This window comes from Myxocyprinus asiaticus, chromosome 3 (assembly GCF_019703515.2).
Source record: "Myxocyprinus asiaticus isolate MX2 ecotype Aquarium Trade chromosome 3, UBuf_Myxa_2, whole genome shotgun sequence".
In the NCBI taxonomy this organism is placed as follows: Eukaryota; Metazoa; Chordata; class Actinopteri; order Cypriniformes; family Catostomidae; genus Myxocyprinus; species Myxocyprinus asiaticus.
The window spans coordinates 49,385,242-49,401,551 of NC_059346.1; the positions used below are offsets into that span (position 1 = coordinate 49,385,242).

The 16,310-nt window shown below is 41.8% G+C and overlaps 1 protein-coding gene across 2 annotated transcripts in view; it reads right to left on the minus strand.

Moving 5' to 3' along the window:
* Positions 1-16,310, minus strand: part of LOC127428348 (double C2-like domain-containing protein beta) — a 176,774-nt gene that overhangs the window by 77,954 nt on the left and 82,510 nt on the right. Inside the window, exon 3 of one of the 2 annotated variants that reach the window (XM_051676692.1) lies at positions 5,646-5,669. The exons of the other annotated variant lie outside the window; for it this stretch is intronic. Within the exon in view, the coding sequence (XP_051532652.1) occupies positions 5,646-5,669 (24 nt within the window). The remainder of the gene's footprint in view (positions 1-5,645; positions 5,670-16,310) is intronic. 2 annotated transcript variants of the gene reach the window in all.

Genomic DNA, 16,310 nt, shown 5'->3' on the forward strand with positions numbered 1-16,310 from the left:
TTGGCAATTCTGCTCGCCCTGAGGAGGTTTCGGCCGTTGATCCAGGGCAAGCAAGTGTTAGTTCGTACAGAAAACATGGCACCGGTAGCATATGTCAACTGCCAAGGCGGTCTGCGCTCTCGTTGTATGTCACAACTCGCCCGCCATCTCCTCCTCTGGAGTCAGCAGCACTTCAAGTCGCTGTGAGCATTCACATCCCGGGCAACCTCAACACTACAGCAGATGCGCTGTCATGGCAGGTTACCCTCAGGGGAGAGTGGAGACTCCACCCTCAGGTGGTCCAGCTGATTTGGAGTTGATTCGGACAGGCACAGGTGGACCTGTTCGCCTCCAAAGTATACTCCCACTGCCCGCTCTGGTATGCCCTGACCGAGGCCCCCCTCAGCATAGACGCGCTGGCACACAGCTGGCCCCCTGGTCCACGCAAATATGCGTTTCCCCCAGTGAGCCTACTTGCACAGACCCTGTGCAAGGTCAGGGATGACGAGGAACAGGTCGTCCTGGTAGCACCCTACTGGCCCTCCCAGAAGTGGTTCTCGGACCTCACGCTCCTCGCGACAGCCCCCCCTGGCGAATTCCCCTGAGGAAGGACCTTCTTTCTCAGGGACGGGGCACCATCTGGCACCCGCGACCAGACCTCTGGAATCTCCATGTCTGGCCCCTGAACGGGACACAAGACCTAAGCGGTCTACCACCCGCGGTGGTAGACATGATCACTCAGGCTAGGGCCCCCTCTATGAGGTGCCTGTATGCCTTTAAGTGGCGTCTGTTCGCTAAGTTGTGTTCTTCCCGACGGGAAGACCCCCAGAGATGCGCAGTCGGATCAGTGCTTTCCTTCCTGCAGGAGAGGTTGGAAGGGAGGCTGTCCCCTTCCACCTTGAAGGTGTACGTTGCCGCCATAGCAGCACACCATGACGCAGTCGACGGTAAGTCCTTAGAAAAGCACGACCTGATCATCAGGTTCCTAAGAGGTGCCAGAAGGCTGAATCCCTCCAGACCGCGCCTCATTCCCTCATGGGACCTCTCTGTAGTTCTTCAGGGTCTACAGAGAGCCCCCTTTGAGCCTTTGCAGTCAGCTGAGCTTAAGGCACTCTCCTTGAAGACTGCCCTCCTTACTGCGCTCACTTCCATCAAGAGCATAGGAGACCTGCAAGCGTTCTCTGTCAGCAAAACGTGCCTGGAGTTTGGTCCGGGCCACACTCATGTGATCCTAAGACCCCGACCGGGCTATGTGCCCAAGGTTCCCACGACCCCTTTTAGGGATCAGGTGGTGAACCTGCGAGCACTGCCCCATGAGGAGGCAGACTCAGCCCTATCGTTGCTGTGTCTATTCACGCATCTATTTCGATCGCACGCAGAGCTTTAGAATCTCTGAGCAGCTCTTTGTCTGCTTTGGTGCAAAGCGGAAAGGAAGCGCTGTCTCCAAGCAAAGGATCGCCCACTGGCTCATTGACGCCATAGCTATGGCATATCACGCCCAGGACATGCCGCCCCTGGTAGAGATATGAGCCCATTCTACCAGGGGTGTAGCGGCCTCCTGGGCCCTGGCCAGGGGTGCCTCTCTAACAGACATTTGCAGAGCAGTGGGCTGGGCAACACCCAACAACTTTGCAAGGTTCTACAACCTCCGGGTGGAACCGGTTTCGTCCCAGGTAGTGGCACGCAACACAAGCAGATAAGCCCGGTATAGCTGGCCGGGTGTATTGCTTGCACATAGCGTCTTCCACCTCCTTTTGAGCTGAAGATGTGCGCCATTAATTCCCAGTAGTGTTCACAAACTTTGTTCCCTGGTTGACTTACTTCGAGCCCTGTAGCAGTCGAGTCTTCGGAGAGACTCGCTGCCGGCCCAGTACACGTGCTAACTCAGAGTCCTGTTCTGGGGTAGGTGCTCCTCATGTGGCAGTTCCCTGTAAGGCTAACCCCATGTGATATATATCTTCCGCTAATTTGTTTCCCTGTTGGCAAACTGCGTCTTCCTTGGGCAGAGCCCCTCTGCCCCAGTCTCCATGTTTGTAGTAACTCCTTCCCATTGGGTAGGATCTACCTTGAAGACTCTCCACATGGTTGGAAAGACCATGTGACGTATTCTTCCACTTAAATATCCCCCCCCTCTTTGGGCGAGGTGTGGTCTCTGTGGTGTCTTCCCCTTGGGACACCCCCCGACTAGACCTGTTGGCCCAGTCAGATAATCCCCCTTCTTTTTTAGGGAGTGGAAAAAGAGAAGGGGAAAAGAGGCCATGACTGGGTTAAGCCTGTCTCTATCTCTTGGGTAGTAGACTTGTCCCCAAAGGACTGTTCGACACTCATAACTATGTTGGGGGAGGTTACGTGTCGACCTGGTGTGCTGGCTATGAGACACACAGTAGTCTGCCCACCATACACCGCCAGTTCACGTAACACAGTTCAGCCAATTGTGCCGTTTCGTGTAGGGACCCCTAGTGTCACTACATCGACACAACGTCGAGTGAGTGACAGATGGGGAACATCATGGTTACTTGTGTAACCTCTGTTCCCTGATGGAGGGAACAAGACATTGTGTCCCTCCTGCCACAATGCTGAACTACCCGCTGAAATGGCCAGACCTTGTCTCGGCTCCTCAGCATAAAACCTGAATGAGTGGTTGCATACCAGCTTCTTTTATACCCGTATGTCCGGGGGAGTGGCATGCAAATACCACTTGCCAATTTTCATTGGCCTTTTATCAAAGACCAGAGGTGTCTCGGGCTCCCAAGAGTGACCCCTAGTGTCACTACATCGACACAATGTCTCGTTCCCTCCATCAGGGAACAGAGGTTACACAAGTAACCATGGCGTTACCACACCTTAAGACATCTTCAATGTTTTATATCAAGACATTTTCTGGTTTTCATCTCTAAAATGCTCTTGTGAGTTGAACTACTTTCTTCCACCACAGATTCAGTGTCTTGATTTAATACAGCTCAAGCCTTCGTTGCTAATTTGAAAATGTCACATTGGAACCAGCAATGGAGGCTCGTGCTGCTTTACTCGAGGATTTACTGGAGTAATAAGTTAGCGCGTTTGTGCGTGTGTGAGTCTGTTGTGAGTTAATGTGTGAGGGATCGAAAGAGAGAAACTCAGAAAATGAGATATCTCGCTTCTGGGATTACCTTTTTGTTGCAGCTCTTGTCAGAAGTAACATAGCTTCAAAATCGGCAAGATGTGTGTCGCCAAATTCCCGTTGTAAACCTTAATAACTTTTTTTTTTTATACCATGGGTCTGTTAAATGCTTGATTCTAGGGTGACCATATGTCCTCTTTTTCCCGGACATGTCCTCTTTTTCGGACCTTAAAAAAGCATCCGGCTGGGAATGCTAAATTTGCGAAAATGTCTGGGATTCGGCTTTAGTTGCATTATAATGTGCATCTGGTCTAATACTTCATAGTGTGTGTGCGCATATTTGCATTGCTTTAACCCCTCTTTGTAAGTTTCGCCTCCTCGCACATCAGTTGGTCGATTATAAGAGGCTTGCAGCAACTATTGGCCAAATTCCTGCCTGTCAATCTCTACGCGAACGTGCGAAGCGCTGTTGTGTTCGGCATCAAACAGTTGCTTGACAGTAGCAGCAAATGACAGCTGAGTGGAAACAATGCCCAAACGAATGTGCAAATTTACAGAAGATTTGCACAAAAAATTACCATGCTTTCATCCAGGTCGAGATCCATGGAAAGCAGAATGTGTGACATGTAAAGCTGGCACTTATGTGTCAGTTGCTAATAAAGGTGCAAGTGATTTAGAACACACATTAGCTCTGCGAAGCATAAAGAGTCAGCAAAAGGTGAAAGTTCATTAGGTAAATTAACGGACTACTTTCTGCGACCAGGTAAAATTGTTATCACATTGCTTAATTTTCCATGGCCATTCAAAATAATAGTAATAGTAAATGAAGGTACACTCATGGCATCAAATATTTTATTTTAGTACATGGACATTCAAAAGAATGTTGTAAATGTTTTATTTATTTATATATATTTATGTTATGCTAATAGTGTGTCTTTTTCACTGCATTAAAGTTTGCATTCATAATAACTGTTTTGAACCGTATTATTCCACCCCACCCCAATTAAAAAAAAGGTGTCCTCTTTTTGGAAAACCAGAATATGGTCACCCTACTTGATTCTGATTTGTTGACTGACGTTCTATGGGGTGCAATTATTTTTCAGTAAACGCAGGGCTGTGAAGTAGTTCCAGGTCTTGACCGCATTACAGTTCCTTATCACTTCGCCAAATTATTTCAGTTATTTCAAAGAGACCTACAGGCTACCACAACAAAATAACCAATTAACCAATTAAAAGTAATTGGTTAAAGTAAATAAGAACATCAAAACAATGTCCAATATATCCTACATTTATTTCAATTTCAGTTTAAAGAGCCCTTGCGCTCCCTCATCTCCACTTACACATGCTCACACACACACATGCACGCACGCACGTAAGCACACACACACACGCTCACACACACACACATGCACACACTCATACGCACTCTCACACACACACACACACAACCTTTTTACTTCTAAAAGCGGCGCATCCTCCGTTGCTGGTTCTAACGTGACGTTTTCGAATTAGCAATGAAGACTTGAGCTGTATCAAAACTAGATACACTTGATCAATACAACAGTTTCTTTATTATCTGAAATATCTCTGGGAAAAACCCTCACGCTCCAGTTCAAAAGAGCTCTTTTGATCTGAAATTGAAATAAATGTAGGATATTTTAGACATTGTTTTGACGTTCTTAACCGATTTACTTTAATCAAATAAGTGATATGGAACTGCTATGCGGTCAAGACCTGGAACTACTTCATAGCCATGCTTTACTGAATAATAATTGCACACCTAAGAACATCCCACAACCAATTAGAATCAAGCATTCAACAGACCTGTGGTATCCCTAGTTGTAGGGACTTCAAATTAATTTTGTTAAGTATTTATTTGAGCACTTGAATAAGTCATAAAGAATGACTATTTATCAAAACAGTAAAACATTATTTGAAATTATCTGTGCATTCATGAGCTTCGTCATTTTGTGACCTGACAACTAGCATATCTGTGCACCCAACCCCCAAATGTCCCTATAATGACATTGTGTTGCATCCCGAATGATAAAAAAATTAATAAATAATAATAATACTAGAAATATGATGTGGCTGAAACACATGGACAAAAATCACATTTTAATCCAATTTAATTTTGAACCACATATGGTAAAAATGTAATGACAAATTTAAGATTTCATTTTGTTTTTCTTTTTTCTTTTTGTTTTTCTGTTCAGAATACAAACAACTGGGCATATTTCAGTTGGATACGCCACCATTCAGATATTTTCCTTCTGTCTGAACAAAGCCATAGTAAAGCATTTATTGGTTATAATTCTACATATGAGTGGCCTGAATTTACTTATATCTAAAGGACACCCTGCAGGTTTGGCTAATATTAACTTGGTGTATAATGCCAGTATGTACTAATGCACATAATATAGTAGGCCTCACATTCCAGAGAGTATGTTAGAGCTAATTAGTTGCTGTGTGCATTGCTAAAGGGAATCAATGGAGGTTCGTCAGGAGAGACAGAGGAAATTTGCTTGGGAAATTGGAAAGCAGCAGAAAATAAAGAGTTTCTTACCTTTTTGTATCTGGGTACAGGGAGCTACACTCCATCACAACAATTAACATCATGCAGCCATGCAGAGAGTGGGATGTGTGCATGCAAGATAGAAAAGGTGGAGAAGAGCAGAAAAACAACAATGACACAAAAGAAAGCCATATACAGACATAAGTGTAGAAGAATAAGAAGATAAAAATAATAAAAAGCAGCGTAATGTAAAAAAAGGTTCAGATGTGAAAATAGAGAGGTAAAAAGAAGTGCCTAAGGGAGTATGATTGGCCTGTGTGTTCATCAATGTACATAGGATTGTGCCCATAGATTCCTCTAAATGTAGAACTTTCATATTCCTGTTTCTGTGGATGACTCAATCTGATTGTCAGAATAACCCCAAATTTAGCTGTCATGTAGTGATGGAGTGTTCGGAGGTGTAGTGCGGCAAACATAAAAAAATATAAATGTAAATCTTGTTAGATCCACTTCCAATTTCACCTTCTGTGGAAATCAAGGCAGCATCAGACAATCTTTTGTTTTAAATAAATGGCTTATTTTGAATATGCTATACTCAGTTGGAAAGTTGTATTTAGTGCACATAACTTAGATGAGAACTCATGATATTCTACTGAGACAGAAAAGTTGGAGGAGAAATATGTCAGTCAAATGAAACTTTTTGAATATGTACTGACTAACACAAAACACAGTGACACCACAGGCAAAACAAATAATGAGAATGAATATAATTTCATTAAAAAAGTAGCATGTTCATTTGCTGCCTAGGGGTTCAATTAAGTATCCATTTATCTAGTTTAATACTTAATTTCAATTAAAGCGACATGCTTCACATCAAACAGCAGAAATGCATTCAAATTATTCAGAGATGCGGAAGCGTCTAGTTGAAGATGTATGCATGCTTGGTGAACAAATTATGGCTAAATATAGTGTCTAAATAATCAAAATATCTACTGTGACTGAGGAGTATTATACACAAAAAAAAAAAAAAAAAAAAAAAAACTTGAACTTGATTCAATCGTGTACAGTGGTTCCACATGTTTGAAATGAGTTTTCTTAACTTAAAATGACTATGTAATCTCAACACAAACACTTTGTGTAGAAAGAACCTAGTTGAACTGGGTAAACCCAAAACATTAGACATGTCAATTAACTCAGATAAATAAATTTTATTTCTTTATGTACATACTAGTGAAAGTGAACGTTAGCATGCTAAACATCCAGCCATTTAGAAAAAAAAAAAAACAACAAAAAAAAACAAAGACTGAGCTTCATTATTAGATCACTAACAACTTCTGGTAGATCACTTTAATTGACACACAGTGGCCCCAAAAAGTATCTGGACACTGAAATCATAAAAATATATTGTCATTGCATTACATAACAAAATATCAAAGTAATGCCATCTGCAAAAGAATGTGCTATACTCTTTTGCCGAACTAAATGAACTTTTCTTTGCCTTTTTGCAACAACTTTTAATCAACTGGCCTCAAGATCATTTTAGTGGATGTATTTATTTTTTCTCCCCTTTTCTCCCCAATTTGGAATGCCCAGTTCCCAATGCGCTCTAAGTCCTCGTGGTGGTGTAGTGACTCGCCTCAATACGGGTGGCGGTGGACGAATCTCAGTTGCCTCCACGTCTGAGACCGTCAATCCGCGCATCTTATCACGTGGCTTGTTGAACGCTTTACTGCGGAAACATAGCGCATGTTGAGACTTCATGCTATTCTCCACGGCATCCACGTACAACTTACCATGCACCCCACCGAGAGCGAGAACCACATTATAGTGACCACGAGGAGGTTACTCCATGTGACTCTACCCTCCCTAGCAACTGGGCCAATTTGGTTGCTTAGGAGACCTGGCTGGAGTTGGCCCCCTCATTTTAGTGGATGTATGAAGTGTCCTAACAGAGAAAGCACAGGTGTAGTTCGACACATTAACTACAAACATATTCCTCTAACATTTAACATCCATAAAGTCCAAGAATGTATTGCCTTAATTTTGAACATAGGCTATATAACAAACGTATTATGAAATATTTTGCTTGAAATATACTTGTGCTATCTTTCTTTTAAAGAAATGCCACTTGGTTTGATATTTTGTTATCTATTGCAATGACATTCATACATTTTAAGTGTAGTTTAAGAGTTAAAATATTTTCAGGGCTACTGTATGGGAAGGATTCCCTTTTTTTGTTATGTTAATAATAATAATCTACCAACAACCACAAATCAAATTACCATGCACAAAATCCCCCATAATGGAGTGGACAACGTATTTTTCCCCCTGTTATATTCATTGACATATCAGTAATCTGTGCAAAGGTTGGTGACCTCTTCCAATTTCAGTCTTAATGTGACAGAGTCCTGTGCTTACATCATAGAGCACACACTCCTGGAGAGCTGGTGACCCCTGTATATATGGAGCTAATAAGGATGACCCTTTAAAAGCTGTCAGTTCCACAGTGAAAAAGAGCAGATCACAGACAGTGATCTTTAATTGAGCTGATGGGAGGGGGTTGTTGGGCCAGTGGCGGGGAGACGATGGTGGAGCCCTGGGAAAATGGCGATAGGTGAGGCGTGCCATTGAATTGGGGTCAGCCAAAGCGAGAAAGATTGTCTTTAATGGATGCTGTCATTTGAAAAGGCAGTGTCTGGCTGCCGTGCACATTAAGGTTCGAGCAGATATGTGCTTGACATATACAATAGGTATGTTCTTAAAACCTAGTGAGCTGCCTCGCTGTCTATGGCCTACATAGGCAGCTGCCTTCTAAAGCAGCATTCTAAGGAGCTGTTCACAACTAACACGTTTTTGCTTTCATTTGGGCTGTTTTAGAATTGTTTTTGTAAGTGAACATGCACAAGACGGATGTCTTAGATTGTTGAGCTACATTTTTTGAGATGTGTCAAGTTAAAAAGAACTTTAACTTTTAAAAATGTGCCTTGAGATACATGCATTCTGTTTCATTCATTGCACTGCATCTAGGTATTTTTAACGCAAGTACGCGTTCATCCTGAATGGCCCCTAATTGTCATGGAACCACATAAGTGAATAATTTGGAACACTTTACATACACTGTAAAAAATCCTGTTGTTTTTACAAAAAACAAACAAACTGGCAGCTGTGGTTGCCAGAATAATTATGTAAAAAATACAGTATAAATGGAAAAAAACTTTACAGAACAACCTGTAAAGGTTTAAAACTGTTGGTTTTACGATATATTTGACGGTGCAGTACCATTGTTTATATTATTAAATAATAAACTTTATATATTAACCTTCTGAAATCTTAAAAATCTGCTTTTCACTTAATAATATGTTGTTAATCACCGAAGGGCACACGATGACATGAAGTTCATCAATATCGGACCTTCCAGGAGCAATGACCAATAAACATGTAGAGACATTGCTCAATGTCACTCACACAAACACTAAACACCATCAGGGTAACACATGTGACATTAAAATTATACAATAAACATTAACTAAACTATATCAAATATAACACAGAACACCCCAAAGTACATAACTGATATTAAAAATCAGAAGAAACATAACTTTTTCCATAAAATATAATGAAATGTAATGGGTCACGCAGGGAATTCTGGGAATGTCTGATTACTGTTTTTTACCATAATAATTTACTGTAAAAATAACATGTACTTTCTTGTTAAACATGATATACATTTTAAGCATTAACTATACGGGAAAATCGTACTTTTTACATCAAATGTTTTTAATTTTTTTTACAAGATTTTACCGTAAAACTACATGTATTGTCTTTTTAAATATATTTAAAATTTTTAACGTATATTTGATGGTAAACACTCATTAACCAATTTACGTATTTTTTTATTTTTTTTTACGTTTTGTCATTTGTCGTTTTGGCATTGTCATTAAAATTACAGACATTTTTACAGTGTTGGCAATACAGTTTTCTGTTAGCATGTTGCTAAGCTAATGCCGCAATACTCTGTATAAGCATAAAGATACATAGCACACAAATATTGGGTAAAATAATGCATTTTTAATAACACAACTTTTTTTTCAATACTTTTCAGTATTGAAGATATTTATCAATAATAAAAGTTCTCATGCCTCGTCTCTTGGAACAGCCTTCATGTCAGAAACAAGTCTATGATGCCTTAAAGGGGTTATGTCATGAGGAATACAATTTTCCTTGATATTTTGTCATTTAAGAGGTCTTTCTACTATAAAAACATACTGTAAATTTCAGAATTCAAAACTTAATCCCCAGTGCAATAAAAGCATTTATTGAAAACAAGCTGCAAAAACGCCCCGTTCTCTACTTCTACGACAACCCTACATCATTTGGGGTACATTAATTCTTGACTGCCTATTCACCTCAAAAACATTAACTCCTACTTAAAATCATCACACCCTTGGCCCCGCCCATTGGCGCTTCAGTTCGTAAACATGGAGAGAAGGACAAACATCCCTAATTTGATTTATTCTCTTATATTTTACTTCTACATTCTAATATGTCTACTTCACGAATAACATGTGCCCTCAAGCACATCCCTGTTGTCTGTTACAGACAGTTTACACGATATAGACGCAGGACACAATGCAACCAACACAACATACGGTCACTCTGCACATCAGCGCCTGCTCCGCTCTCTTTTTCAGTGGGACTCTGGAACTGCCAGTCAGCTGTGAACATAGCTGACTACAGTCCACCCTCAGTCCACTGACAGAAACATGGATATGTCCAGAGGATACAGCAACACCCGCTGCTCTCTCCAACAACTTCTCCATCTCTCATCCCCTCAACACACCGGTAGGGGTGGGGGAACAGGTTTGCTCATTCAAAACAACTGTAAATTTTCACCACATTCCTCTCTATGTAACAATACTTCTTGTGAATTCCATGCTATTACTACATTGCAACCCACAAAAATCCATGTTGTTGTCATCTATCACCCTCCAGGTCAGCTGGCAAACTTTCTTGAGGAGTTGGATGTCCTGCTGTCCTCCTTCCCTGAAGATGGTAGGCCACTTATGGTTCTTGGAGATTTCAACATACACCAAGACAAGCCCCAGGCCACTGAACTTCATGCTCTTCTGGTCTCGTTTGACTTGGAAAGACTAAACACTACAGCAACTCACAGATCGGGAAACCAGCTGGACCTCATTTTTACACGTAACTGTACCAACTCAAATATTCTTGTTACTCCTTTACATGTCTCTGATCACTACTTTGTGAAATTCAACATGACTATCCCATTTATATTAAAACAGACTCCGCCTTTGGTTTCCTTTCACCATAACCACTGTTCTCTTTCACCCTCATGCCTTTCCACTGCTGTCTCTACCTCTCTTACCACACAAAACTTATTTTCCACCCTGGATGTAAACACTGTCACAGACACACTAAGCTCTGCTTTAACAACCTGTCTAGACAGCATCTGTCCTCTCTCCTCTAGGCCAGCACATATGACACCACCCAGCCCCTGGCTCTCTGACGTCCTTTGTGAACATCGGACTGACCTCAGGACAGCTAAGAGGAGATGGCGGAAATCTAAAGATCCAGCAGATCTGGGTAAGTATCAGTCTCTGCTTGCTTTTTCAGATAACGTTAAATCTACAAAAACGTTCTATTACCAGAACAAGATCAGCAGCACCACAGACACTCGCAGCTTGTTTAGAACATGCTCTACTTGTCTCTACTTGTCTTGCCCATGGCTAAGGAATGGCACCTTGTTGTACCAACACAAAGAGGCACCAAAACACTTTCAGGACTTTCGGTTTCATCGTACCACGTTGGTGGAATGACCTTCCCAACTCCATCCGTGAAGCTGACTCACTTTCTGTCTTCAAAAAACAGCTAAAAACACATCTTTTCCATGAGCAAAAAAAAATAAAAAAAATAATTGTTGCTCTTGAAACTGTCTTGAATACTACTATTCTGATGCTAGTGAAACTTTGTAATACAGCACTTTTCATACCACTGTCTCCTTAAGATGATTCGCTTATAATGTATTCCTCTTTTGTAAGTCGCTTTGGATAAAAGCATCTTCCAAATGTATAAATGTAAATGTAAAAATGGCCTACTGTGGCCTAACTATTCCTAACACCAAAGGGGACCCATCGGGAATATTTTAAATTATTTCTGTATTTAAACATGCACAGACAGACATCTTTGACTGCTTGATACATATATGAAGTACAACTCTAAAGAGGAGAATCCACTCTTTGTCATTCAAATGCTGCCTCTTGCTGTTTTGAGCACAAATGCATCATGGATGCATTCTTTTGCCCATCTGCGCTATTTTTAATTGTTGGTGTATGAAAACATGCGCTGGATGGACATCTTTGGCCACTTAGATGTGTTTCCAGTGATGTGCTTTTCAGTGTAGGATGATACTGGATGCATTTTTCGGCTCATATCAATGTAGATTGCTTGTGAACAGTCATAAAATGATTCAAGCTTTGCAAAGGAACTGTTATTGAAGGATGGGGCAGTAAAAAACATTTGTACCTGATCAAAATGAAGTAAACCATTTTATTCATGAATATTTCAAATTTCATGACTATTTGATGGTTTATGGCACATCCGTTGACGTGACGCAACACAGCGGTTTGAGGCTGTATACACCGGGTACCATCACAGACTTTCTAAACCGTTTATTTGTGTTGTTGGCAGTAGTAGCACCAGCGCGTGCAGTGCAAAATGGAACGGGACATCTGTTTACTGTTGGCGCAATGTGACGCGCCATAACGGATGCTTCCATGGTAGACAGCATCATTGATTATAATGGGTTCTATTGCTTTTAACGCGACGCGACTCTCGTGTCCGGTGTAGACAGGGTGTGAGTGTTAACAGTTATTCTTAAGATGAACAGTTTAAAGGTGCTGTAAGTGATTTTGTAATGGAAAGGTATGCTAATTTTTTTACTACTCCCTGAAAGATATTAATGAAATAAGTGTCCTGATATATCTCACCAGTCTCTGTGACAGCTCAAGACTCTGTTTACGTTAAAGCTTTAAGGAGGTGCTTAGGCCAAAACTAAGCGTTTCAGATAGAGGGCCGCAGACAGGGTAGAAAATGATCATATATTACTAAATTATTAATGTTTTAATGCAAAAAACTTTACTAACATTATCAGTGGACCTCAGGGAAGATAATAAAACTATAATAAAAAGAGCATTTCATGACCCCTTTAAAATCCTGCCTCTGTTGGTGTCTTACACAAATATGTGCAAAATAAGCCTCCTCTTAATTTACTCTGAATGTATCTTAGAACGCATCTTTGAACAAATATATGAGGAGAGAATGAGCTGTTACATTTCCCTTTCTCGTCACGTGTGTCTTTTATGAAGAACAATTACTCTAGCACTTATTGTGACAAATGACCAAAGATGTCTACTTGAGAATAATATATGTTGTAGGACAAATTTTCTAGTTTGCAGCCAAGCTAGATTTCAACAGGGGGCACTGACCTCACCCACCACAGCCCCAACCCTGTAATTGTAACAACTTGCTAAACAAAAACAATTCAAATTTTTTCTAACATATTATTTTAAATACCCTTTATTACAACAAAGTTCTGAAACTCTTTTGCAGTATGTATCTTTACCTATGTTTGTCATATGAACAGTTGTTCGGTATTTGGACTGATTTAAGTTTCACTAATTACTTTCAAAAAGTACACATAACAGTAACAATTCTTGATTAATTCCGAGCCTTTTTGAGTATTATGCCACAAGCTTTGCACACCTGGATTTGGGGATTTTCTGCCATTCTTCTCTGCAGATCCTCTCAAGCTCTGTCAGGTTGGATGGGAACCATCGTTGGACAGCCATTTTCAGGTATCTCCAGAGATGTTCGATTGGGTTCAAGTCTGGGCTCTGGCTGGGCCACTCAAGGACATTCACAGAATTGTCCCTAAGCCACTCTTGCGTTGTCTTGGCTGTGTGCTTAGGGTTATTGTCCTGTTGGAAGGTGAACCTTCAGCTCAGTCTGAGGTCCTGAGCACTCTGGACCAGGTTTTCATTAAGGATATCTCTGTATTTTGTTGCATTTAGCTTTCCTTCACATTGACCAGTCCCCCGGTACCTGCTGCTGAAAAACACCCCCACAGCATGATGCTACCACCACCATGCTTCACCGTTGGGATGGTAATGCGCAGGTGATGAGCAGTGCCTGGTTTCCTCCAGACATGACGCTTGGAATTGATGCCAGAATTGCTTCATCAGACCAGATAATCTTGTTTCTCACAGTCTGAGAGTCCTTTAGGTGCTTTTTTATGTGTCTTGCACTGAGGAGAGGCTTCCATCAGGCCACTCTGCCATAAAGCCCAGTGGAGTGTTGCAGTGATGGTTATCTTTCTGCAAGTTTCTCCCATCTCCATACATGATCTCTGGAGCTGAACCAGAGTGACCATTGGATTCTTGGTCACCTCTCTTACCAAGGCCCTTCTCCCACGATTCAGTTTGGCCGGGCGGCCAGCTCTAGCAAGAGTCCTGGTTGTTCCAAACTTCTTCCATTTAAGAAATATGGAGGCCACTGTGCTCTTGGGAACCTTCAATGCAGCCAAAAATGTTTTGTAGCCTTCCCCAGATATGTGTCTCAACACAATCTTGTCTCTGAGCTCTGCAGGCAGTTCCTTTGTCCTCATGGCCTGGTTTTTGCTCTGATATGCATTTTCAGCTGTGAGACCTTATATAGACAGGTGTGTCCTTTCCAAATCATGTCCAATCAATTACATTTGCCACAGGGGACTCCAATCAAAGTGTAGAAACATCTCAAAGATGATCCAGAGAAATGGAATGCACCTGAGCTAAATTCCAAGTGTCATAGCAAAGGGTGTGTATAATTATGTCAATGTTATATTTCAGTTTTTTCTTTTTAATAAATTTGCAAAGTTATCAAAAATCTGTACAGTATATACACATCAGCCACATCAGGCACAGAATAACATTTATTATCTGGTTACAATGGCACCTGTCAAGGGGCGGGATATATTAAGCAGCAAATGAACAGTCAGTTCTTGAATTTCATGTTTTGGAAGCAGGAAAAATGGGCAAGCAAAAGGATCTGAGCAACTTTGACAAGGGCCAAATTGTGATGGCTAGACGACTGGGTCAGAGAATCTCCAAAACGGCAGGTCTTGTGGGGTGTTCCCAGTATGCAGTGGTTAGTACCTACAAAAGTGGTCCAAGGAAGGACAACCGGTGAACCGGCAACAGGGTCATGGGCGCCCAAAGCTCATTGATGCACGTGGGAGCAAAGGCTAGCCCCTCTGGTCCGATCCCACAGAAGAGCTACTGTAGCACAAATTGCTGAAAAACTTAATGCTGGCCATGATAGGATGATATCAGAACACACAGTGCATCACAGCTTGCTGCGTATGAGGCTGCGTAGCCGCAGATCGGTCAGAGTGCCCATGCTGACCCCTGTCCACCGCTGAAAGCGCCTACAATGGGCACATGAGCATCAGAACTGGACCATGGAGCAATGGTAGAAGGTGGCCTGGTCTGATAAATCACATTTTCTTTTAGATCATGTGGATGGCCGGGTGCGTGTGTGTTGTTTACTTGGGGAAGAGATGGCAGCAGGATGCACCATGGGAAGAAGGCATGAATGCAGGCAGTGTGATGCTCTCGGCAATGATCTGCTAGGAAACCTTGAGTCCTGGCATACATGTGGATGTTACTTTGACACGTACCACCTACCTAAAGTGTGTTGCAGACCACGTACACCCCTTCATGGCAACGGTGTCCCCTGATGGCAGTGGCCTCTTTCAGCAGGATAATGCACCCTGCCACACTGCAAAAAATATTCAGGAATGGTTTGAGGAACATGACAAAGAGTTCAAGGAGTTGACTTGGCCTGCAAATTCCCCAGATCTCAATCTGATTGAGCATCGATGGGATGTGCTGGACCAACATGTCCAATCCATGGAGGCCCCACCTCGCAACTTACAAGACTTAAAGGATCTGCTGCTAACGTCTTGGTGCCAGATACCACAGAACATCTTCAGAGATCTTGTGGAGTCCATGCCTCGACAGGTCAGAGCTGTTTGGGCGGCATGAGAGGGACCTACATGATATTAGGCAGGTGGTTTTAATGTTGTGGCAGATCGGTGTATATTATACACACACACACACACACACACACACACACATATGTGTGTGTGTGTGTGTGTGTGTATGTATATATCTGACTTGCCTTAAAGGGAATTTGATAGCAGTGCCAGAAACACTGGCTTGGGATAACGAATAATATCAGTTTTCTCTTTTCTCTTGCAAGTCATCAGCAACATGACAGAACAGTATGTTTGATTTGCATTAGATGATTGGATAGCACAAAGTTACAGTTTGTCATGACGTGCAATAAAGTGGTGTCAGCATGGAATAATCGCCACATAAACTCCATCAGGCAAATTTCTGGTAAGGCAAATGTTTTCATGTGATGGTTCTGCTCTGATTACAAATACTCCATTATCTGTGTTTCTGGATGTGTAAACCCCTGTAATCCCTTGTGTGCTTTGAGAGTTCATGCATCTGGATCTATGCTTATCACGACATAGCAATAAATTCATCCCTGACACCCCACCCCAGCTGATATCAACCACATGCAACACCCATTCAATGAAAAGTTTTTTTCTATTGATCTTTGGTGATATTAGATATATAGTCAGTCATTCTA